Here is a 26,493-nt window from a genome sequence, read left to right as displayed (position 1 = left end):
AAAACGTGCTACAAAATGCGTTTCTCCCTCCATCTAATGTTCTCACACAAAAAAAACTCAGTGACGATTACGATACTCTCTGATGCGAAATTTGAGCGCAGCTGTATGCGTGTTTTTCTTTCGTGACACATTGGCTGCCGCGGACAGCCTGTCTCGTGCGGCACGTTGCAAACGGAGCGAAGCCTCAAACGGAGGGAAGCGGGTTCTGTCTGTCTGTCGAATGTGCCATTTGTTCCGGAACAACCATTCCCTTTCATGGTTCCAATCACCATCACTGCCGAAGGTATCGCGTACCTCATCACGAATCTTATTGTTTCTACTTCATCTGGCATTGATCACATCAACTCTAATATACTGAAGAATGCTACCGATATTTCTAGTCGCTTTCTGTTTCTCCTTTTTAACCCGTCTTTATCTTGAGGTGAGCTGCCTAAGGACTGGAAGATTGGTAAGGTAGTTCCCCTATATAAATCTGATGACAAGCACTCGCCCTGTAATTATCGACCCATTTCACTAACTTGCATAGGCTGCAAATTACTTGAACATATTATAGCTTCTCGTATCTACGGTCTCCTTGAATCAAATAACTTTTTTCTCTAATCAGCGTGGCTTCAAAAAAAGATTACTCATTTGACACTCAGTTATTTGAATTCACGACTGAGCTTCACTTTCCCGTAAACACTAACGATCAAACCGACGGCCTCTTTCTTGATTTCGCTAAGGCGTTCGATACTGTACCTCATTGCCGTTTGATTTCCAAATTGTATGCCCTATGTATTGATTCATTAACACTGTCTTGGCTGCGTAACTTCTTGTCTTCGCGTCAGCAGTATACAGTGTTCAACAACATTTCGTCTAACCTTTGCGACGTCACGACCGATGTCCACCAAGGCAGTGTACTAGGTCCATTACTCTATTTAATACACGTCGACGACTTGCCCGTTAACCTTTCATCCCCAGTTAGACTCTTCGCTGACGATGGCGTCATCTACCGCAATATTAAAGGTTTCGATGATCATTTTACTGTCCAAGATCACCTTCAACTAATGTATAAATGGTGCGCAACTTGGCAGATGTCCATTAACGCCTCCAAATGCAAGTTAATCTCGTTTAGTCGAAAGCGCACTAACTCGGTGTTTCACTATTCGATTGATAGTACCGTAGTTTGGACTGCCCCATCGTACAAATATCTCAGCGTTTATCTTTCATCGGATTTATCCTGGACAACGCATGTAGCAACTGTCCCATCCAAAGCTTAAGTTTCTCAATGTCTCGGCTACCTGCGTATAAGCTTGCGCAACGCGCCTTCTAATGTATGAAAATTAGCATATCTTACTTGTCTTCGCCCACAACAAGAATACGCTGCATCCACATGCTCACCATATCAAGATTATCTACTCCGTATGTTGGAAGCCGTTCAGAATTGTGCAGCCAGATTCATCTCTGGCAACTACGACTGTCATTCTAGCATAACCCGAATAAAACAAGGCCTTGCGTTTCAGTAAGAAGATCGCCGCGTCATTGCCATATTATGTATGTTTCACAGGTACATTTATAGTAATAACTTTCACTGTTTGCCGCTTCATGCTCTTGTGCGCACATCGGGACGCATTCACAACGCAATTAGTTTCATGCGCATTCTTGGTCAAACTCAGGCGTTTAACTCATCACTACTACCTAGAGATATTGCACATTGGAACGGTCTCCGGGATCACATTGCATCCATCTTCAATTGTGCGACGTTGCACTTTACTATATTTGTCATGTAATTACTGTTGCCCTCCTTACTCAATGCCCTTGAATGGGCCTGTAAGGTAATGGGAATAAAAAAATTGTGGCACTATGGCCTCGCTAATCGGTAGATCGTAAGAGGAAGTGCGTGGGTGGTGCGTTGGCACGATTCACACCAGCCGCCGCAGAGAGATCACCGCTCATGCAGTGCTTTGTTTCCATACAGATTATGCGCGCTTCTCTGGTGCCATATCGTAGCCATCGTCGCCGCTCAGCCCGTCTTGCGTAACACTATGCTTTTCTTCTCACGCTTTCGTTCCACCAACTACGAGAGGGGCCCTTTCTCGCGGCGAAATCGTGCAGTCAGTGTCAGCGGCGACAATGCCCAAATGAGCGTCACATCGAGCCTTACTCGCAGCTACCCGCCATCGCCCCTTGCAGGAGCAGTGATCCCCTAACACACGCTGGTACCGCAGCAGGTGACGCCTGGAAGGAGCGTAGCCCTCCCCACCTCACGCCACCCCTTCCTCGGAAGCGCAGGGAAGATCGCCCACGCGGCGGCGGATGCCGTGTGCGCCGGCATCTCATCGCATCCGCGGGACGTTTCCCCTCCAGTGCTTCTCCGCTTTCCGCCTCATGCTTTCACTGTAGCCTCCTCCTCTACTTTCCTCCTTGCTCTCTCTTCTTTCGTCAGCCGCTGCGCTCCGCGTCCCCTTTCATCGTTTGCTGTGCCCGTTCACTCGATTACGAGGTACGACGCGGAGACCCGTTGATCCACGCCGACACTCAAGGCACGAACGGGCCCAGTTGCGCTCTAAGATGCAACACGGTACACTAATGACACGCGGGGGAAAGTGCGCATTCCCAGAAAAAAAAAATAGCGCGCCATTCACAACTTGTTGCAAAAAGTTAACTTTTTTTTTCTTCTGTGACCAGTGTATATTATTGTCACTAATAATACAAAGGAATGTCGAATTAAATAAACATTCCAAGAACACATCGCACAGTTTTCTATATGAAGTTTAGTGTAAGTGAAATGATTATGTGAAGAGTTGACTTAATGATGCCGGTGACCGAAAATGGAGCAGCTGTTTGCCATAGTTCGTCCTGTGATGATTCGTTTGTCTGTTCACAGTTTCAGACTACAGAAGTACGACGCGCTCAGCGTGAGGCCTCTATTCATTAAATTAAACTGTGGGGCTTAACTTCCCGAAATTTCACAGTATTGTCACGTGGTAGTGACGGTGAAGAAAGCATAACGCTGACTAGCGAAAATACCGTTTTATTAGGCGAACTTGGGCCCACAAATGCAAGTTACACTCCAAGGAGAGCAAGAGCGGCGAACACGATCGGCGGTCGTCGAAATCTGATCAGCGGATCAAGCGCGACGGCTTTTATACATCAGTCGTCGAATGTTCCTGAGTAATCGCTGGGACCCGCGTGTCTTCCACAAAGTTCTACATTATTCGCGTCGCACATACATGCAATCAGACTATACAAGCTTCTGTCACAGACAGCGGATGAAACCATAGATAATATTTCAGAAACTTCCGATACATACAGGCGCGTCCTGCGCTGTGCGATAACATTTGTTAGGCGATGAAATGTAGTCGCCTGATAAAGTACACGTGTCAGTATGTATCCACGATATGACGAGATTGATCATGGGTACGAGAAAGCTTGTGATGAATGCTTGCTCCTGTAAACATGCTTTGGTATCGTTTTCTAGGAAGGCAGTAGCTTATTGACAGCAAAGTAAATTCGTGACTGTTAAAAGATACTATAGCAAACTCCTTTACTTGAGCAGCCTTGGACGGCACAACCAACGTGAACGAAAACATTGCCGATAACGACGGAAATGCAAAGTAAAATAATTTTTTCCGTAAACAAAAATTCTGAATTAAATATGTACATATGCGACGTGGGAAAAGCACAGACTTTTCTCAATAAGTGATCAGCGAGCGATAATGTGGATCTGCATTCTTTCACATAATCTTAAACATCTGTATTTCACCTGTATGTGTTTCTCCATAGATTTCTTCGCAAATCCCAGGTTTCTCAGCACATGGAAGCAATATCTCCGGTTCACTTTCCATGGCTCTCCATTCATGGATGCAATGCCTTTTTGTGTTGGAATGTAACAAAGCGAACACCAGTTAGAGAAAACTACTAACTCTCTCGTATTCTCTAATGGTACATGAAATTGGGGGAAAGAAGAAAAAGAAGCGCTTCAAAATTACTATGACAAGAATTCCGAACTGTGCACCTTCGACTCCAAAGTAGTTGAAGATGAAATTGTCTGGCCGAAATAGAAGGTCTGGGTTTGTCAGCCCTTCTCGTATTGACTTTAGGCCATTTAATACCACAACGTCCTTACAGCCTAGCCGAAGCCTGCAAAATTCACAAAATATGTAAGTACCAATATAGCTACTGTATAGAGCTTGATAACTGGACAGGTTGTTGTGACAATGCCTCTACCTCACAACAGGACCATATTTTTCGCTCAATTCCTTGAAAACAACGTGGTATGGCTTTGATACGAACGGAAGGTAGCCGAGTATTGGCACGCCTCTCGGGCCTGGCGACAAGCGTTTGCCCTTTGTTGTGCCATTTTTCGTAGATAAGGTCTTAAGCACCAGTAAAGAGACCAAGGTGATCGTCAATGATGCCGTGAGTAATGACCATTCCCAAGCAGCAATCTGAAAGCAAAAATGAAATATCATTTTGGAGACGCAACCTCGAGGTAGCTGAAAAGTATTTTGACCTTTTGGAGTGCTCACAACATGAGGCCGTAAGTACTTCGAAGTATTGATGTTACAACTCATAAACAGCGAAGATTATAGTTCTAAATCGAGAGGCTTATACTGTTAGGAATAGCCGTACGGCGTGGCAACGTGCCAGCTATTTCAGCCCGCTGCACGTGTTCCTATCCAACCGGACGGGGCGCACTTCAGAGAACTGCGAATAACCGGCAGCCACGTGGCGCGGAGTCAGCTCAGGGGAGTTCTCGAGGGGAGGTAATAGGCGGAACCTCCCCATGAGCTTTTCGAGACAACAGAAACTGTGCTACATGGCGTGCCACCCGGGACGGAGCAGAGTTCTGCGAAACCCCTCTGACGTCGGCTCCGGACCTTTACACCAGTGCATGTGTGCGGCACGTATATGTGAGCGCTCCTCCACCTCCAAAAGGGCGGGTCATCTTCGGTGTCGTCGAACTGTGACTGGACGAACGTTTCCGTCCGCTTGGAATCAAGAGGGGACCAAGTGCTTACAAACAGCGATTGTCGGCTGCTAGTGCGTGCTCGTTGTCGTGCTCGAGATGTACTAATGAGCTGAGTGCTCGTTGAGTGCTCGTTGTCGTGCTCGAAATGTACTCGTGAGCTGTGTGCTCGTAAGCTGTTTGCTGTATGTTAGTCTTGCGGGCTCCATATAAGAGTCACGCTAGACTGTCGATGTATGTCTTGTTCAAAATGTTAATATGAAAATAAATCTTGCTCACCTAGTCCTGTCGCCCCAAGGCCCTCCCTACAACTACGACCGCTCCAATCCCAATAATACACACAGCAAGAAATTTGTATGCGTTTCTTGAAAGCGTCTAATTGCTGCAGCCGCCGTAGTTACTACAAAAAAATTATTACGGCCCTGTTTTTGAAATACGTGTTCGGCTTTCTCGCAACTTGTGATCACTTAAGTGCCACTTTTTCCACTGAAAAAATTTGTAATAATACGTGGCGTTGCCATCACAAAACGGCTGCGTGGACTCTGAAATAGGTGCAGCTTGATAGACACAGAGCTTGATAAATTTTCAAAAGCGAGAAATATGACGCTACGGTATACGGAAGGCTTTAATATGGTGGTTACTCAATGGGATTGATGTTTAAATGCGGGTATTTTATTTGGTCTTTCAAATACTTGAGGGCATGACCAAACAGCTTCTTATCCTGACCTCGCAGTGTTACCAATTCAACGGCACTTGCTGAACACTGATCGAAACCTTGTGCCACGCCCTTATAAAGATTTCTAGCAACATTCTTTGGACCGTTTATAGACTATTGTTACGAGAACCTACCAACAGTCAATTGAAGTCCTACCAACTGCCTTTATACATCCCAACAATGCTCTAGTAACACCCTAGAAACAATTGGCCCCCAACTCCCAATAAAAATGTGTTCATAGGATGTCATTAAACTTCCTACCAACTTCATATCAACATTTTCTTTATACAGCCGAGTAACATCCTTTCAAATGAAGAATGCTCATATATCTTCTGCCAACATTCCACCAACCACCTATTGACATTCTTCCAATTGAAAAATGTTTGTAAACGTTCTGCCAACTTCCTACCATTCCCCTATTAGCAGTCCTTCTTTATATACCATATTAACATTCTTCCAATTGAAGAATGTTCGTAAACTTTCTGCCAACTGCCTACAAATCACCTACTAACATTTGTCTTTATACACCATAGTAACATCCTTTGAAAAATTGGCCATCGTACTTCAATTGAAGCATTCTAATAACAGTCAGCCAACACAACTCTTCAGGCTCTGTAGTAACATTGTGGCAATATTTTACTTACATGTCCTATGTACTTGCTACTGACGTTTTACTAGTCCCCTAGTAACATTTGTCCTACATACGACCGAGTAGCATAGTGTAAGCATTTGTCAGTATGTGTGAACACGTTGGTAAAAGGCAGTATGCAACCTAGAAGGTGCATGTACATGAAAAGCAGATGCAAATTTGTACTAACAGAACTTTATTCACACAATAATATTTACAGAAAATTATCAGAAAGGGGATAGAGAAATTATTAAGAATAATATATATTAAATGACAGTTGATTACGGCATGGCAGCTGTCGCATAATCTCTAGCAAGCATCTATGATAATGTATTTCCTTTTTACATTCAGAGCTCATGTCTCTGAGAATGCTTGCAGCGTGAACCCTGCACAGAAACAAGATGGTCAGTGTTAACATCATGCTCAGGTTAGCACATCACATATATCGAACAGCTTTTTAACAAGAGTAACATGCAAGTTCACTTGAATGCTGAAATTATAGGCGTCATCCCTGTGTACTTGCAGAGGAAATGGAAAAGATGGGGCACATTTTACAATGCATATCGTTTGCTGCGTTGGGTTTAGTACGTGTTATTAAAATTAGGAAAATGTGCAAGGTCGTTCACACAAAAGTGGAAACAGCCTAAAACTATTGTTTTAGCCCGCAAAACTGTGGTCTGAATAATTTCAGTTACCCAAAATGTTTTCTTATCCAAATTTCTGCATAAATAATTTATTCACTCAAAAAGTCAATTACATGGTTTATTCATGGTGAAATTTCTAGTGCGCACAATAGACAAGGACGCAGAGAACGGGGACACACGAGTGCTTACTCACAACTGTTTATTTTTGGACAGACACATAACATAAAAGCGCCTGCTATCGGCACCGAGCAAGTGCAAAACGAGTCATCAATTTTCATATAAGCAGACTACAAAGCTTAAAGCAGTATTCAAGAATACAAACTCTTTGTCAGTGATAGCAACCAATGGCTGACTGATGCATTTTTAAGCAAGCCTTATTATATGGAACGCTTCTAAAATCTCACGTGTTCGATTATTTTTATTCGAAAACAAAATATCAGCCTCAAAAAATACCAGTTAACAATGACATAGCTTACAGTAGTTATGGAAGTGCGAATGACTTTGTTTCACACTTGCACTTGTCTAACCAGTGCAACCTATGTCACTGTGAACCGTGAAACTATACGATCAATATTTCATTACCTCTCATTCGGTGCAGCCAGAGTAGGTAAGAGCAAGAAATGAGCTCATGATCAGACGATATTTACCACACATTAGGTCATCGCGACAAGCTGTGAAAACGCATTGTTTATACGCTTCGTGTTTGTAGCAACTTCAAGCGAACCGCATGACGCGGGGTAGCTCAAAAATGTGAGAAAATCGTTCTTAACACATTTGACGTAATTAAAGTTCGCGCTACAATAACCTGCCAAACTGCGGCATAGGAAAGCTAAATCAAAATGACATCAAAAGGATATGTTAATGAAGAATGATGGGAAAGAACATACCTTTTATTATGATTTGGAGACAGACACAACTTCGGCGCAGTGGTATCTTGAGGAACAGCTGTTCGCCACTTGCGCAGTGTGCAGCTTCAAACACGGACAGTGCCAATATTAAATCGCTATCACTTCACACGACACTGCATCGCAGCTGGCAGTGAGGTTGCAGAAACCTTCACATCACGTAACGAAGAAAGCGCCGTGGTCTTCGCAAGCACGTTGTGGCTGGCTTGCATCGATGAGTCAGCCAAGCCACAACACAGCATAAGCATACACAGCAGCAAAAATAGCTATATTGCTGCTACAATTCAAAACCAAACATCTGCGTCGTTCCGACTGTACCACGTCCGCGTCGCAAAGGAACTTATGGCGATGAGCTCCTTCCTTGCCTCGACTCGGTAACAGTCAAATGTGTGCGCATGCGCGAGAGAGTCATGTGACATTCTTTCCATCCATCCGCTTCACCTTGACTACAGCTGAACTAAAGCCCCTCTTTAGGCCGAACTATGCGCTCCCCACTCCCCCCTACCTTGCGAGGCTTGACTGGCATCTAGACATTCGGTGGCAGGTGTGGCGGGCCTATGTGTGCGCATCCCCTTCTGGGAACCACACTCAAAGAGAGGAGTGCAGTTCCCAGAAGGGGATGGCCGAGGTTGAAAAGAACCTGACAAGACAGCCGCTTTAATTTTTTTTTTGCATTTAGGGGCTGTATAATATTATCTTTCGTGATAATTATTGTTTTGAAGACCGACTTGTTTCTCCAAATGTAATAAAAATAGAAAAATAAGGTCAAATAAGGCAAATTATGTGGTTGTGCTATTTTGCGCAAAAACATTCTTTAGCACTTGCCGCTTTCAAAGACAAAAATTTGCTTCACGGCGCCCAGTGCACAATAATGCTGAAATCTATTGTAGTAGTATTTTTAAAGTTAAATAGATCTCCAAACGCGTGGCGGCTATGACGCTACCGGTTTTCAGACACCCGAAGCACGGCAAAAGCATGGCCTTTGATACCCTGGCTCATCGTACCCGGAATGCCATAATTACGGATGTCGTAAGGGCACCGCACGACCTTGTCGGAGCTCAGAATTTTGTCGCCGTGTTATAAAGCGAATTTCTTTATATATATTTTGTATTTATTTAATAATTTCTTTATACAAACATTCTACAGTATACAAAAGTAAGAAGAAAGTCTGTTAACGCTGTATTGAAAACATTCTTTATATAAACGTAAGAAAGAAGTATTTTGATAGTGTATGAACAAATTTTACTACAATGTAAATGTCAATCGGCGGTTAGTAAAGTAAATAGAAAGTTGGTAGAAGTTCTAAATAATGTTAACAGGCATTTTTGTAAGGGCATGCTCGATTCTGAGTAGTGCGCTCTCTCGTTCAATTCCACGCCATTATCCGACGCTACATTGCCAGCACTTCCCTCCCGCAGTTATCGAACGGGCAGACTCATCGAAAGTTCTGTTTCATGCACCAAGTTCCCAGCTACACCTGGGGAGGTATTCTCTAAGAGTGCACCTAGTCGACATGTCCAATTTGTCTGCTCCTGAAGGGATGATTGGCTGTGGCGTCTGGCTGCTGTGCACTCGCAGCCCAGCACAGCCAATTAGAAGTTCAACAGCACACGAGATGTACATGTCCACTAAATGGACTCTTACAGAATACCTCCCCTAGACTTTGAGACCTGGGTGCCATTCCGAACGCAGCTTGCCTGTAAATGTTTATTTTGCCCTTGTCGAATCGTTAACAAGTTACTTCAATTGGACTTTAATGGTATTCATTCAGATGCTCGTACGATATAGCCATGTGTTCACAGCAAACCAATACTCTATCGTGGATACCCCTTTTCAAGCGGCTGCGAGGTTGTGTAAAAACCACCTAACGCTTCAAAAAAAATGAGAGAGGGGAAAAAAGGAGAGAAGGAAAGTGTAGGGACAATATGTAATGCAGTGTCCTTCGTAAATACTATTTCAGGCGTGCGACAGGTCACCTCCTTGAACCCGCTCAGAAAATTTACTCAGCATTTTGGCAAGACAAAACAATGTCCACAGGATACTCTTGCACAAATGTATAGCATGTGTCAGTTTTGTTTTGTTTTTTGCGAGCAATGAAAACAGAAGCCGCACAAAACGGATAACTTTACCACCTGTTCATCTGTCATGGTTTCTCAGTCAGCACAAACTTTCTGCATATCCTGTTTTCAAAGCCCGAGTCATTGCTTTAACGAATTCCCGAGAAATAAAACAAAAGAACGCCTGCTGTGCATACTTAATAAAAATATGCGAACGAGTAACAGATTCGTAGCTATCTCTGATTTTTTTCCTCGGCCTTTTTCTGGACAGTTTTGTTCACCTGGTATCAGCAAAAGCAGCAAGTTATAAGTTTGCGAGTGCCTCTGTCAGTTGTACCACTCCAGTTGAATTATAGGAGAGCACAGGAATTCACAGAAACAGAAACGCTACTCACGATTGCAATGTGTCGTTGCAGAGCAGGAGGCAATATTTCATAGGCCATGCTCTAGATGCCACGCCTTAAGGAGCTTACCGCCACGCAGGTATTTTATTTTTATCCGCCCTTTTATGTGTTTTCGTCTGATACGTTGTGTTGGAACCTTAAGGACGTTCCAACTTTAATCAGGCAGCCTCTTCTTGGCGTATCGCACTTCCACCGTAGACCTGCAAAACGCGTAAAGTATGGGATCATGTTATCTTTTCTTTAGTTGCCCAGTTCATTTGTGCAAAATTGTTGGGGGTCAATATTTCCAGGGTATAAAGTGCTCAAGCAGTTTGGTCCAGCGGGTAGCAGTTCAGAATTCCTGTGCAACTTACAAACACAAAGTGTTTGCATACGATATTGGTTTCTCAGACATACGTGAAGTTGTGCCTAAGGGCCCGTACATGGTCAGTCCGCCCGTCCGTTCCGCCCTAGCCCGCCCGCGTGCGGAAGCCCAAAAGGCGGAAGGTGTCACAAAATTCGATGCACGCTCAATCCGCACGGGCGGATCACACGCGCACTACTATTGCGCGACGTGGCCTGTTGACAGCTGGCAACCGTTTGGCGGAGCAAAGGTGTTCAAGGTTGGCAACGACATTTGACAGCAGACGACACTGGCCTATTTTTGCAGATGTGATTTCAAGTTTCCGCGTTCCGGTGAAAATGCGACTCTAGGCTGCCACATTCTGTTCTGCAGCCGTATGTGTTGCATTGGCACCGTCATCCTTCATCGAAACATTGCACAGTCGTCTTATCTGCGCCACCTTTTACAGATGTATTGCAATCGCATCACGTCGCAGCACGCGACGTATTCTCGGATGATTACTTTCAGTGCGCGCTGCATTGGCTGGTTGAACAAAACCTCTCTAATTATCCAATGTGATGCGTTCTGCGTCACGCGAAACTGATAGTGTCGCCGGAAGCGCGGTGGCACGGTTTCTGTGGTGCTAGTGACAGCTTGCAAGAATATGGAACACACGCACCTCTGTCGCGGAATGCATTTGCGTAGGTCGCCAAGACGTACCTTTTTACCACTGAGCACGTGTGTGAGGCCCCGAGTACAGCTTGCTGATACGCTTGCTCGTGCTTTTTTTTTTCACTCTGCCCATTTTAAGAGAGTGCTTAAAGCAGTTGGATGCATGGAATGCATTTTCCTTAAATGATGTGCTCAGCGATGACTGAAGTTCTCACCGTGTGCCAAAAAAGTTGTGCATAAGTGGTTAACTTCATGCAGCAAGGAATTGAAGGTTAAGCAGTGAGTGTACAATTCATTATGACTAGCTTAAAGCAATATGTATGTATTGCGGTGACCTTATGCAGATATATGCATACTCATGAGATATGTTTCGAAGGGGAGTATTTATATGAAAGCATATAATTTACATTGCTGATAAGAAAACTTATTTTGAGTGAAATCAAACAATTGCATTCTTTCTTTCCAGCCTGGGTGGCCAATATGTTGCCACCTTACTACTTAACATACCTAATTTAACATTTCAACAATGTACAAACATTACCAAAGCGCACAAAATTAAGCAGTACCCATGGCACCAAACAAGGATGTTCGACTTGAGACTGTTTGATACTGTCGGCATCATACATGCGTGTTCTATTTTGATTGCTCTGCATATAAAAAAATAAGCTCTACTCAGGTTATATGAGTTAGTTGGGCATGGGCTGCATGTTGTTTATGTATTTATGTAGTAACAACCTTGCTATCTCATGCACAGCCATATTTTAGGAATATGAAAAATGCATAGCATAACATAAACAGCTGGCCAGTGCCTGTATTTATTTGAAAGCAAACCGATATTATCAAGTGTAGCTTAGCAGTGAGTTAAGTGACCTCTTGTGGTGTGAAAAGGTTGATGTAGTTAGTAGTTTTGTGTTTGACTTTCTTACTTAGTTGCTGTTTTAACATGCACACGACAACGAAATGAAGGTGCGTAGGGCAGAAGACAGGGCCACACAAAAAGCGAGGAAACATTCATTGCCATTTTTTTATTTCTATAACAAACCAGTGAATAGTTCCTTAGGTTCAGTTTTGTGAATAATGCACAAGGTGTTCTGCGTAAAACTGAAAGATTGTAGTGCTCTATTACCTATTCACTATTCGGGTAGCCAAATGAACGAGACTCCCATTAGCACTGTGAGAGCACAGACATTTGCAGTCAAGAGGCCGTAGTGGCTCAGCCTCTGTGACAATTATCAAACATCATTAGCTTAGTGAGGCCCAAAATACTAATTCGGGTAACTATTAATAGGAGTAGTCGGGGGCACGCTTGAAAGGCACCATTAGCAGTCTGCACATCAAAGCGCAGTGAAGTCATCGCCACTGTTGGAGAAACGGCAGCAGTCAATGCGAAAATGACAGCCACTGTTGGCAGCATTGCATGCAAATACACATTCATGTGGTGGCATTGTTTATTTTGGTTACCTGGCGCAGGCAAGTAATGCGAATAGGAGAACAATTATCAAACATCATTAGCTTAGTTAGGCCCAAAATACTCAGTCGGGTAACTATTAATAGCAGTAGTCGAGGGCACGCTTGAAAGGCACTATTAGCAGTCTGCACGTCAAAGCGCAGTCATGTCGCAGCCATTGTGGTATTTGTTTATCTGATGGCAAATAACACCTATGTAAGCACAATTATTCACCCTAAATAGCTTTGCTAGCATTGTTTGTACTAAAAAATGCTGAATGAAGTTGAATGTGTTTTATTGAGGCAATTATTTAATTCACAAGCCATCGGCATAGCGATCGACGGCCAGGTTCAGACAATGACATTTCTGAAGTAATAAATGGTGAAAGTTGCAAAAGCTATCAGTGCACTGCTTTGCTGGGCTCCATTTACTGAAGAATGTCTTTGCAACGGCGAAAGCATCAGAGAGGAAATGACACCCCACTGCACAATGTTATTCGTTTTGAAATTTTTTGCCATCATATGTGATGGGCAGTGAAACCATCCGTTTACTAATACTGATTGCATGAAAAATGCAACAGCATAGCAAGGTGTAGTTTCACAATATGGCACCCTTTCATGTGCACTTCTGGTGAGCTGCCACATGCACTGATGCATAAACATGAACAGGAGTAAGAGGCAAAGTTGCTGTGCAACCCCCACGACGCTTTTAAGAAAATCTATCTCTAAACATTTCTGCTTTCATAGGCGATCAAAATCTGTTTTGAGCAAGTTGGTTAATCACATTGCAGCAACAACACAAGAAGCAAGGACAGAAAACACAGCGAATAGGCAGATTGAGAAGACGAGGTAGACGAGTGAGAAAGGTTTTAATGAGATGGAAGAGGCCAGCCCTGCCGTGTACATGAGTTAGTGCTTTGAATGAGATTGATTAATGAAAATGTGTAATGACTTTGGTGAAAGAAAACTAGCAAAAGCAAATGCTAATATAATTTAAAAGGACAGAAATAAGGGTAAGCGCAAACACGCATGGAAACAGGCACGTATTCACACACAAACGCGAGAACTAAGAAAAACTCCAATACAAAGAAATGTGGGAAATAGCAAAAATATTGACAAACGCAAGAAAACATACATTTACAAACAGACGCGGGTAGAGGTATTACAGGAGCGGGTTCACAAGCTGCTGTGCCTACCTTCTCATATGTTTTCTTTTTTAACCGTTCTCTTAACACTGTCTTGGGAATTTTTAATTGCATTCATGACATTGGTGCTCTCAGGCGCGTCCACATTTCACGGCAGCGCAGAACGTCCTGACGTTATGCAATAATTATGATGTTCCCTAATTTCCCCCCACCGATAGAAGCATCTTCAACCACGCAGTAACAACTTTTGAAAGAAACGATAGATGTACGAAGCAGAAAAGGCTGGTGTGATAGGGCTTATCTGTAAGGGTACTGAATATGAAAACGCGATCGGCAACACTTACGCTCAGTTCACTTCTGAGAACACGAACATCGCGTAGTACGACCACTTCTACACCCAGTAACGCTGCAACACATCGCACATACATATCACAATTTGTAGCTTGCAAACGCACTTCATAACAGTAAGAGCACAGCTCGAACGTCGCGGTCACCACGGCGCATCGCAGCCGGCAAAACGGCTCACACGCAGTATAGCACATGCAGAATGGCAGCGATAACTAGGCAATAAAAACTTATCGCTACTGATCGTATCATTACTTCTGAAAGTTGTGAAGGGCTGGCGTTCACCACTCCGCGGCAACGATCCGCATACATAGAGCAGAAACCAAACGTGTACGCCGGGTGCGCCAATCGGACGCTACTTATTTCGCCACGCCTTGAACGTGTGTGCTGCTCAGAATGCACGTGAATGTGATGGAGTTCTCGTCTGCGACGCACACGCGAAGCATGGCGCAAGAAATCACGAAGTCGACGGCTTCAAATGTTTTTTTCCGGGGCTCTCGTAAACACAACACACACTTCCTGCGCTCCGTCTGTTTCTGTTGGCGATCGCACGCACTGATGAGGTCTGAAAGGGTACACCGGCTTGCTGCTTTCGATGACTATCTCCGTGGGTGCCAGATAACTCTAGTAAAAATCACAAAAAGGAGAAAAAATAGACTGTTTCTGACGTGGCTGTAGCTTAGGCCTTGCGTGGCCGCTTCGCTTCGCTTCGAGCACGCGTCATGTTTGCTGTGACGACAGCCGAACCATCCGCCTCGGACCAGCCAATGAGAGACGAGCAAGCGTGCGGACGGGAAAGTTGCGACCGCTCCTCGCTCACCAGTAGAGAGCCATCAGCACGCGGGCGGACGCGGGCGGAACGGACGGGCGGACTGACCGTGTACGGGCCCTTATAGAATATTATTTGGTGTTAACGTATGTGCACCATTCCATATTACCGCTTACGCTGCGAAAAATCCCTTGGATTGTTTGAACCTCTGCAGTCCTTTATTTCCAGAGCCCTGAAGACTAATCCAACTTTAAGCAAATGTCTATGTTTTCTTCTTTGCTTGCTTGCCGTGCTCCTTTGACATATGGCCATTAATTATGCTTATAATGAATTTAAGTATGCTTATCGAAATTGTCGAAATTAAAATGATTGGTTGATTGATTGTGTCTGTAAATACCTGTTCGCCTAACAGCTCTGTAGCTGCAGTCATCATCCCGGCGAAACGGATTGACATGAAATTAAAGACGCCTTGAGTTATTACATCGATACGTGCAGCACTATCTACACTTCGAGCTGCACTTGAACTCATTAGACAGCAGCCGCCTTCACAATGGACTGTTTCTAGCTGACCTATTCTACAACATCCCTTCCCCTCAACACTCCACCTTGACCACGGTGGAAGATATACAGGCTAGGTGAGAGAACGGAGCGCTGTCAGCGCTCTGTGGGAAGGCGCGGGCGGCGTTCTGGTAACTCGGCGCGACGAGAAAGGGCGCGCGAGACTAGTGCCCCCTCTGCTTCCCGCTGGTGCCCGCACGCCTGCCAGTGGGATAGACAAAATTCCAATAAAGTTAATGAACTTGGCCCAAGAAGCAAGGGCCTCATGCCGCACACGGCTTTGACTATTCTTTTGAGACGTACACGAAACATATGAAGCCTTTTCGGTAATTCGTGGAATTAGTATTGCACATACAATGTAAGTGAAATCAAAGCGCCCACTGTAACTATGTAGTATCACGCTCGAAAGTTTCAGGAACGCGATCGAGTTCTCGGAAAGAATTTATATGCTGCATAGTCTGCAGTCGCCTGGAATGTGTCAAGGTATGAGGGGTTTGGCATGCGCTATCTGCTTGTAGCATTACCACGCAACTAAAGCGGTTTAACTGTATAGCTACAATAAACATTTTTCTGAAAATATGCGTCCCGTAAAATTTTGATCGGGAGTTCTGCGTGCTGCTTTTTAACACAGGCTGAAACAGCGACGATACATGGTTATTTCACCTAGCCCGGCGTTCTTTAAAGTGGGCATATAAGAGCCGTGAGTGAACACATATTTCATGGACTTTGCGCGGGCGGCTGGAGTTACAGCTTAAATCGGTACAGGGGCTAGCGCGGCAAATCTCGCGTCCGCCGTCTGCTTTCAGGCGCCTACGGAACACCGAAGGCCTCAGTTCGGAGCGCCACTGGTGGCGCGCGTTGAAAGCAGAGCATTGGCGCGCTGCGGCTCCCGGCGTCTTTCGCTCACCTAAAGTATTCTTCCATCGTGACCTTGACTCAGTGATGGTGATGACGATGATGAGGATGACGAATTATTGGCATCCCCTTTGAAACGAAGCTGTGACAGTCAACTAGCCTGCTTTTAGTTATTCGGGTGTCTTAAAAATGTTTTTCATTCTGGAATTTTTGTATGCATCTTAATCTTTTTTTTATCATGCTCAAAACTTGTCTAACTTGTAGCACCCCTCAATTGATCATGATAATGATGATGATGATGATGATGATGATCATCATCATCATCATCATCATTCCTTCGCATCCCTTCTGAAACAGGGCGATGGCAAATAGTCACTTAGACTGCTTGGGTTAATCAGGTATGTTATGTTTTTCATTCAAGCATTTTCGTATACATCTTAATATTTTTTCGGTTCCTCAGAACTTCTCTGTCCACCATCGTTACCTATACCTGTAGTGGATCCGGTCGCATCAATCACTTACCTAATGTTTTTCGCCAATAAAAGTAAATGCCCAGCAAAGTAAATAGCAGTGCCACCCCTCGCCAGAAGTTGTCACTTCATCATCCGTGGCAACTCTTGCGAAGTGTAGCGCCTTCATCAGTCGAGGAGCGGCGCTCCACTGCACTCGACCATCATCTCAATGGAGTGGAGGAAAAGCTTCGAGTCGGCGATCGTTTGGGAATCCCCTTATTCGCAAACGATCGTCGATGCCCCCTTGCAGGACCCCGAATTATGAACAACTTCTCAAGGATAATCAGTAAACTTGTCACCACATTCAATTAAAGAAACATTACGTCTTTTTCATGCTTCCGGGATACGGCGCTATCAGTGGGAATGACCGCGCCAGCGAAGTCATCCTATCTTGCACGAGGGAACGGCCTCCGCGTTATAATTCCACATTCATGTACTGACACTGCGACTGCACTTCGCTCGGTAGCCCGTACATATGCACTAAGCCTAAATCGAGATCCGAACCAAGATAACTGATTAGAATGCCTGTTACGCATTGTCACATGAAATTGGGACATGTTGTTTGTCTGTAGCCGTTCAAGCGAGGAATAGTCCCAAGTATACACATCGGAATCAGAATGAAGCCACTGTTATAAACGCAGATAAAGCGCGAAACTGAACAGCACATTAAAAAAGTTTCACAACTGTTCCAGTTTGAATTTGTATCGATAATGCTTTGTCCCTATGGGAGTGGAACGTTTTCACCATTTATAGTCTACGTTGTTGTCCCCTGACATGCAATGACATCTACGCTCTGTGATAGAACTCATGAACGCTGTATGCTGCCCATGAATAACGTGTTCTATGTTATTGCTGCTTCTCTCTGTTTACCTTTCACCCTACTCCTTCCAAGTGCAGAGTAACCAACCATACCTGCCTACAGTTCTCAGCCTGGAAATATATATTAACGTGCATCTCATCGCCCTACTGACTGCATACATAGTTGGCAACGTTTATTGTTCTTGCCACAAAACCGTGCAAGCAGCCCTCGTCAGTTTCTTTATGCTCAGTTATGCTTGTACGATAGCTCTGAACACATTGCTCCCATTAATTTCACCTTCTCTATCATGGTTTCACGAGCGATTATGTTCTTCCACAAACAATTTCACTATGCCATGCATCGCCTATTTTACTTTACATCATGAGTTGTAAGTGGCGACCGTGCGGCTTCATCCTTTCTTATTGATGAGAAAGCATCAGATGGCCCATTGAGCGGAAAAGCCAGCGTCTGCCGCTAGGACAAGCGAAAAACGGCACCTACATTCCTATTGGCTGCGACGCCACCTCACGAGCGCGCCTCGATGGAGCAGAGCAGGCGAAAGGGACCACCTGCAAGCCGCAATAGCCCGCCAGGTGTTGCGTTAGGGGAGAGGGCATTGCCGCGACGCCACGTCACGCTCGCTTTCGGAAGCCTGCGTTACCCGCGCGTTCCTTGTTCGCGCAAGCTCTCACCTGCGTTCTCAGTGGGTCTCTCTAAGGCCAAACCAAAACGCGGCAAGCACGTTGGCCAAGAGTCTCAACTTGTACACAACTAGTCGCCCCCATCCATGATTTTACCAAGTCTATGAATATAGTAAAGCAAATCGATGAGATTTTCATGGCTTTTTCAAAAGCTTTTGACAAAGTATCAAACAGAAAAACTAACACTTAAATTACAAACTTTGCTTAGAGATACACAGTTATTTAAATGAATCTCAGCTTACTTAAATAATCGCCACTAGCTTGTTCAAAAGCCGTCAATTAGATCGGTTACTAGTGAAATCAGGTATCTCGGAGGGCTCGGTTCTCGGGCCACTTCTTTTTCTCGTATACATAACTAACATTTAAAAAAAAATATGTTAAAATAATGCTGTACGCAGATGACTGTGTTCTGTACACAGCAGCAAAGGGTCAATCGGACCAGATATCGTTACATGATAATTTTCAGCGTGTTGTTTCATGGTGCGAGCATTGGCAGATGTGTAGAAACATCGACAAAACTATTTTTATGCCGATCCCTCGTAAAAAGAGGTCCTTAGAGTTTCAATGCCAATTTAGTAACTTGTTTCGGTCTGAGGTGTCCTATTACAAATATCCAGGGTTCTGGATTTCTAGTGATCTTCGTTGGAATAAACATATCGAATACGCTACAGCTAACGCATACCGTAAGTTATTTTTTTGAGAGTAGCACTAGTCCTAGCTAACCCCGCTGTTCGAAGATTAGGGTATTGTCCTCCCAATTTTACGCTATGCTGTTTTAAAGCGAAAGCTTTACTGGCCGCGAACTTGTGATTTCGCCATGGCGGTGCTCCGAGGAGGCACATGGCGTCACAACGCGCGCCTCCCCGTGGAAGTTTCTCTCTCTCTCTCGCTCCCTAGTCACTACTGCGCATGCGCCACTAGAACCACTGAGCCACAGGTATTCCGCCGCTGCGCAGCGCCGCGCCTTTCAGCCTCCGCCGTTTGGTATGACATCACAACGCATTCCTCGTCGTTGCGCTCGCCTTCGCTCGCTTCGCCAGCTGCGTCGCATGCCTGATAACATGTTGGAGGATTGAAAAGGAGAGCTCGCGTGCGCGGCAACTACAGTTCAGGCGACAGGATGGACGGCGACAATTCTGATAAGCAAGAGGAGGCCTGGAATCCACATCGGAACGAGATGAAGAGGAAACGAATCACCCAGGAAACAGACGAACAGCGCGCCGAACGACTGGCTAACGCCGCAACATAGCTAGACAACCAGACTAACCTGGACTTGCAATCAAGATTAACCAAGGCATGCTATGTCTTTGCTTCAGCTACGTATATCCTGGCATAGCCGAGCTAAGCCACTTCCAATTTTAATATGGGACCCCTATACAGAAGACCCTATGCAAGTACACGTGTAGATATTCAGACAATAGAAGAAGTTCAAAGAAGAGTCGTACAGTTCATTTATAACAATTTCTGACGCAGCTCAGTTACGGAACCTCCCATTTATGCTAAACTAACCCCTTTATCCAACAGAAACCGCTCAGTAAGACTAAATCATTTATATCAGTTAAATAAAACGCAGCATAAAGTTGACATTGGTGAGCAGACTTCTTTTTCCTCAGATTATTCGACACGTCGGAGACACAACCTAACAATAACGCCTTTTCGCTCCTATAGTGACTGCTTTAAGTATTATTTTTTTCCGCGAACAGTCAAGGGCTTAGTAACACCGTTGTCCAAGCACGTTCATTATCTGTATTGTAATTTTTTATAACTGAAACATAGTAGCTTCTTCAGCGTAATTTTATGTCTTCCTTTTGTCTTCATAGTACTGGTATTTTTGTAGTAATGTGCCTGTCTTATGCAGATTTTGTAACTTCTGCATATCTCTTTATGCCATTTATTGTATTTTATTTTACATTGTAATCCACCCTGCTAAACCCCTGTAATGGTGTTTGCAGTGCCAATAAATAAATAAATATAAATTGTACCCGAGCACTTCGACGCCAGTTCTGTGCCAGCACGGAGGAAGAAGTTGACGCTTGTGTGTGTCTCGCTCTGTCGGTTTTTCGGGCTGTGGCTGCCTTGTGTTAGTGACGCTTTTCCAGACGCCGTGCCCCCGTTGCTGGGACGAACACGCCTGTTACATTCGGTGTTGCATGTACCACTACGTTCACCAGTATGTTCGGTCATGCCCTACGTGTCAGCACCGCAAGACACCTCCTCAGCACACCGCCGGTCCTCTGCAGCCATTGCCTTGCCCTGCCCGACCATTCGACCGTGTTGGAGTCAATCTTTTCGGTCCTCTTCCGAACACTCCTGACGGCAACCGATGGGTCATTGTCGCCGTTGACCACCTCACACGGCATGCTGAAACATCTGCGCTGCCAACCACCACCGCGAAAGACGTTGCTTACTTCCTTCTTCATCACGTCATTCTGCGACATGGTCCTCCACGCGAATTACTAAGCGACCATGGCCGCGTGTTTATTTCAAACGTCATCGAAGCCTTCTTAAAGGGGCCGAGACACCAAATTTTGAGGCTATAAAAAGTCTGTTGTAGGCTGCTTATGTATGCGAGGACACCCACAACGAGATATTCGACGCGGCGAACATTTCAAAATAATTTTAATTCAGCTCCAAAAAGTCATTAAAAGCTCCTTCTCGTGGTTGAGACCCATCATTAGCGCGGCTGTTATGACGACACTGTGGAGGAACGAAAATATTCACGTCATAGCACACTAGCACAAAAACGTGCCGTATGATGAGTAGCGATGAAATGCCGATTACGGAGCCTGCTGAACCGAGCGACCGAGCATAGCCTCCACTATGACCGAGCTACAGGCATATAGAAATCATTTCTTAATGCAAAGAAGGGGTAAGGCGTGCAGACACGGACACAAGAGGGGAGAAGCGGACAACACGAACGCCGCACGGCGGCGCGCGAATGGCAAACGGCGTGTGGCGAGTTGCCGTGCCGGTAACGTTGACGGGCCTTGAGTGTAACACTAGCCGGCCGGCTCCGAAAGGGACCAGGATATGCGGCGTTCGTGTTGTCCACTTCTCTTGAGTCTGTCTGAACGCCTTACCCCTTCATTACATTATGAATTCTTACCAACCTAGCTCAGCTTTCTGTCATTCTAAAAATCAGCGACCGAGGAGTGGTCACTCCAGCTGGCATCGCCGGCAGCTCACCGCCGCGGATCGTTCGGCGGCGCCGATATCGTCGCTAGGCCTTTTCCGGTGCACTTCAAAGCTAAAGCTGACGGCGCTTCTGAATGAATCACTGACTCTCACAAGCTGCAATATTATGTTACCGTTGTTGACGGTCTTCGCACTAATTATAATAATCACGACATGCACTTCAAGTCGCCAGTTGTTTACATCTGCTGGCAGAGTACGCATATGCGCGAGCCGACGACGCACCATAGTTTTACGTAACTATATTTTTGTGACCCACGTGACCAAGTGGTGTGGCGTTTCCTCTCCTACGACGTCATAGCATCACCCGGAACCCAGAAACCGAAACCGAGATCGCTCGGTATAATAATGCTATAATTAAATTATTAATTATCGTTTATATATGAATCCCGCGGTGTGTATCGTGCTTCCTGAAGCAGTTTGATCTCACACGGCGTCCCTAGATCTAATAGTCCTTGTAATCGATTAACAACTATCCCCGCTTCACACATAGCTAAAGAATTGGACCAAAATTTTGTGGTAGCGTGCAACCGAGCGTTAAGCCAGCAACTGCGCGTCGTTCGTGCCAGCGACACTAACCTCACTGTTTCTGACTGAATCACTGTGCCGCGTTTTCTTCTCGGTCATGCCACACCCTATGCTGATAGGGTGCTCTGCGGGCGCGAGCCTGTTTCCGCTGTACTTTCCTCATGTTCACCACAATTCTTATGTATTGATTGTACCGAAGTGAATCTTCTTTTACGCCAGCCTAATGGTCTGCGCGAGATTTTAACTGAAACAAAACCACACAAGGACACATTGGCAGTACGAATGTAAACTGGCAACTGAGTTCAATGCGTCTGAATACACAGGTACATCGGCGCACTTAATAATCTCACCGTGCCATAAATAGGTCGGCGCACATAACGACTTTCCTCGTCTTTTGTGTGCGCGAACGCACTGCTAAATCTGAAGTGGCAAAGACTATGAACGCAGTTGGTAATTTGTGTTCGACCTGTCGTTGTGTCCTTGTTTGGTTTATCCACACCGCAAATCATAATTGATATGGCGTTACGCTGCTGGTGCCCGAGGCTGTAGAATTGAGCCACATTCTTATGGAAGCGGCATGCAAAAACGCTCGTGTGCCATGCATTGGGCGCACGTTGAACAAGCTCAGGTGGTCAAAATCCATTTGTAGTGACCCACTACGAGGTGCCTTAAAATCCTATCAACGTTTTCTAAAGCGTCAAACCTCAGTTCATTGCGTGGGTAGGTGTTTTTATTATTTGTTTAATTTTTTTTCGAAGATATTCACGCTAGCAGAAAAGCCCCAATAGACCGCCAAGATGTTCTTACAATCTAAGTTTAGTTCGCGTCTCTTCTTGCTTCTGTCCGTCGGAAGCATGACGGAAAAACTGCAAAGGCGCTTTCAGCAACTGTGCCTCATCAGGCCTATTCTGACCACGAAGAGCTTACCACTGTGCATTACGGACTTGAGGATCTTTCAGAGCACGGCTCGCCGCACCATACAGGACTAGCACAAACGTGGTTACTTACCTCGTATTCAGCAACAACAGTATCTTCCTTTGGCGGGGAATGAATCTGCAGCCCTTCGCTGCTGCGAGGTAATAAAACCGCAGCCGAAGAAAAAAAATGTAAATGTCGCTCGTGATGGAGGCTTTGACCCTAGAGACATCCACTATCCGGTTTATTTTTATTTGTTTTTTTGAATTCGTGTTCGGCACAGATGTTGTTTTTCTTCTCATATCCCCCAGTATTACTGATATACATATGCTGATCCCTGACCCTCCATAGTCACATTAATCAAGTATTAAGTCATAAAAAGCATGTGCTGCCACATAAAATGCCACAACACTGTGCACATCTGCCGGTACATTTATGTACCAGTTCAGTGCTGCCTCAGAAACCTTAGCGCGTTGCCCTTAGTACGTTCACTAGGTAAATACCTTTAAAGGGCAGGTATTAACTAACTGCCTGACCTGCGCAGCTATTCTTGCATTAAAGATAGATCACTTTGCCACGGACATGGCTCGCCCATGTGATACCAATGCACATTTGCCATTGACGTAACATGTGATATCGCCCAACTATACACATACGTGTGTGAACAAATGCACGTAGGGGTTCATTGAAAACACGCCAAGCTCTGAAAGGTTACAATAAGCGCGCTATGGATATTCTGCTTTCAACTTTCAAAATTGTTTCGACGCAGAGTAATAAATACGGTGCTCTTCGCGGCACCACGTCTTCACTGGGGCTCTCGCACGCAACGACAGCGCCCATTCGTCAGCAAACCAGCCAGAATCCTCTTTCATTGATAATTTTATTATTTCTCACAGCTGTCAAGCCTCTACAGAGGTCTCTTAAGTGGAGGACAAAAAAAAAGCATGGCACGCACATTGAATTGGTACCATCAACATACCACAATACATTCTTGAAAATATTTATGTAATGTGTATTTGTAATAGCAAATACCAAAAACATTCCCAACTTCCGTGTCTTCCAATGTTCAATCGCATCCGGAAAAAAACTGAATAACTGAGTGAGATATGTGAGGCTGTGAGCTACATAAGGCAATGTAACTCTGGTTCGTAACATATTCTCCAGCTTTTCTTATATCACGTGTTACCAACTTCGACAGAGCGTTCTGTTACTGCCCCATGTTCAGAAACCAAAACATTTATTCACAAACAAGTAATTACGCTACTGTTCTTAAGAACCTGCGCCATGCTGTCGTGATAAGGGACTTGGGAAAGAATCTCGCGGCTAATGACAAACAGCTCTTACGAGCAAAGGGTCTTGAGCTCAGACTCACGTGTGCGCTGAAGCTAGCATGCGTGAAAGGTATCTTTTATTATTCTACATCCAGGTTATATTTAAAATTATGCTCTCATATAACTGCGCCGACTCTGAGTGCAGTTATGCCATACCGAAACGTGCCAGTAACGCTCTTCATGTTCCACTGAAGAGTCAACTTGATACCTTCGTAAAAAATTCGGATAGGGGTGGCGATCCCTACAATCGTCACTTCCAAATGAATAGCTTTAACCAAGGCGATTAATGCGCACCGCAAGGGGGCGTCACCATTTAGGAAACTCAGGCGTCTACTACGTGCCATGAACTTGCTTGTCACGGCGCAAGGCACATCCGAAAGCTTGTAAGCTCAAATGGCTTTTACTGCGCAATGAACGGAATAGGGATTTATAATAGTGGCGTCATGCCGGACTGATAATGAAGAATGTTTTCGAAGTTGGTGCAACCTCGTGTCAATTTTTTTAGTACGCCATTAATTACTAAGCAACTTATTTATTTATTTATTTGTTTCTTTATTTATTTATTTATTTATTTATTTATTTATTTATTTATTTATTATACTTCGTTCACATTTCTTTGACACTCGTATCTAAGCAAATGCGAACCACCTTTGCACAGCTGCAAGTGCCACGTTGTCTTCTATCTCAGGGCAGCACACCAAACACTGTGAAAATATTAAGTAACGGAAATGCACAGTTTGCTCTGAAACTTCAAGCTTATGCGGCTCTCGTTAAAGCGTGTTATCATAAAAACTTCGCAAGCTCACCTTTGGGTAGTTTAAACAGAGGAAATGTTATGAAACAGTCGAGCCGATACTGTAGTCGTGTTTTGAAGCAGGCTGTAGAACATTATCTGAAATCGACTGTCAATTTCAGCCTCGCCAGAACGCAAGGCAACCAGAAAAGCTTGTCCTGAGATTAAAGTTAAAAAAGCAGGCAACAGTTCTTACCAGTTGCCTGGCGCACAGCTTCAGGGAACATTCATTAAAAATCGCAACAGTATTGCTAAGGCTCTTTTAGATCTCGAAGTGCTGTGCGCTGGGTGTTTTCAAATAAGGACAAACTAAGGAGGTCCCGACTGTCATTACTGTTCAGCAAAATGTTCGTATCAGGTGAGAAAATGTCTCTCTAGAACGGAATCCAGCTACGTTTTGTGAAACTTAGCACGGCTTCTAGAAGAAAAAAGTTGTTTCGCTAAAGGTGGAAAAGAACGTTTTAACGACTTGCAGATTTTACATATTCAATGGCCTATCAAACTAAAACTACCACATTGCACTCCGTCAAAATTCTTTGTCTATAAATGTGCGCCACTAATACTGTTGGCCCACAGGAAGATAAATTTATGTCAGCCACAGTACGTTTTTGAAAAATTGCCAGACTGGTCTTTGAACGACTGCCTCTGACTGACTTCGAAATCATGATTTTTTTTGCCATTTTAGCTAAGACGGTGAAGTTGAAAAATGATTTTGACAAATCTTCGAAACATTTCTCGCAAGCTAAGAAAATAAGTATGTAACTACACCATGTGCGTGTTTTGTTGTAAAATTCCAAAGAGGCCAGAATTGCAGTGACTGTTTCACGCCATGTGGTGACACAGTCGTCGTCCCATTGTTCTCATGCTGTCATCATCACGCTGTCGCCGCTACACCGTTGTCTTCATTTCAGAATCATCATCGTATTGTCGTCACACCATCCTCGCCGCATCGCCTCCGTCGTTCGATCATCGACATTTACGACATCTCTTCTTCGTCTTTCCATCGTCGTCACTGCGTCGTCATCATACAGGTGGGCATGTCGCCATGGCTATGGCCGACCCTGGCGAGGCATGGCAAAGAGGGCCGATCCCGCAAACAGGCGCATATAGCCGAAGCCGTGAAAATCTCCACTGCAGAGTCTCAATAAGGACGTCCCCGGCAATATGGTGTGGTGCGTAACATTGCTTACGTGCTAATCGCATTAACGTCGACAATCATCGAAAGATGGGTTATGCTGGATTATGTCTTTCTATCTCGCGATTACCCAGATGGTTATCATTATATATGGTTTTCAACAAGCCCCTA

General features: G+C 44.7%; 1 protein-coding gene across 1 annotated transcript in view; it reads right to left on the bottom strand.

Moving 5' to 3' along the window:
- Positions 1-20,866, bottom strand: part of LOC139057121 (cytochrome P450 2A1-like) — a 28,471-nt gene extending 7,605 nt beyond the window's left edge. Inside the window, exons 1-3 of the mRNA XM_070534895.1 lie at positions 20,681-20,866; positions 4,210-4,430; positions 3,972-4,122 (exon numbers count right to left, since the gene is read on the bottom strand). Coding sequence (XP_070390996.1) covers positions 3,972-4,122; positions 4,210-4,430; positions 20,681-20,866 — 558 coding nt within the window. The remainder of the gene's footprint in view (positions 1-3,971; positions 4,123-4,209; positions 4,431-20,680) is intronic.
- Positions 20,867-26,493: the final 5,627 nt, after the last annotated feature.

Source organism: Dermacentor albipictus, chromosome 3 (assembly GCF_038994185.2).
Source record: "Dermacentor albipictus isolate Rhodes 1998 colony chromosome 3, USDA_Dalb.pri_finalv2, whole genome shotgun sequence".
NCBI lineage: Eukaryota > Metazoa > Arthropoda > Arachnida > Ixodida > Ixodidae > Dermacentor > Dermacentor albipictus.
Note: the sequence above shows the minus strand (reverse complement) of the source record. Positions and strands in the feature narration are given on the sequence as shown.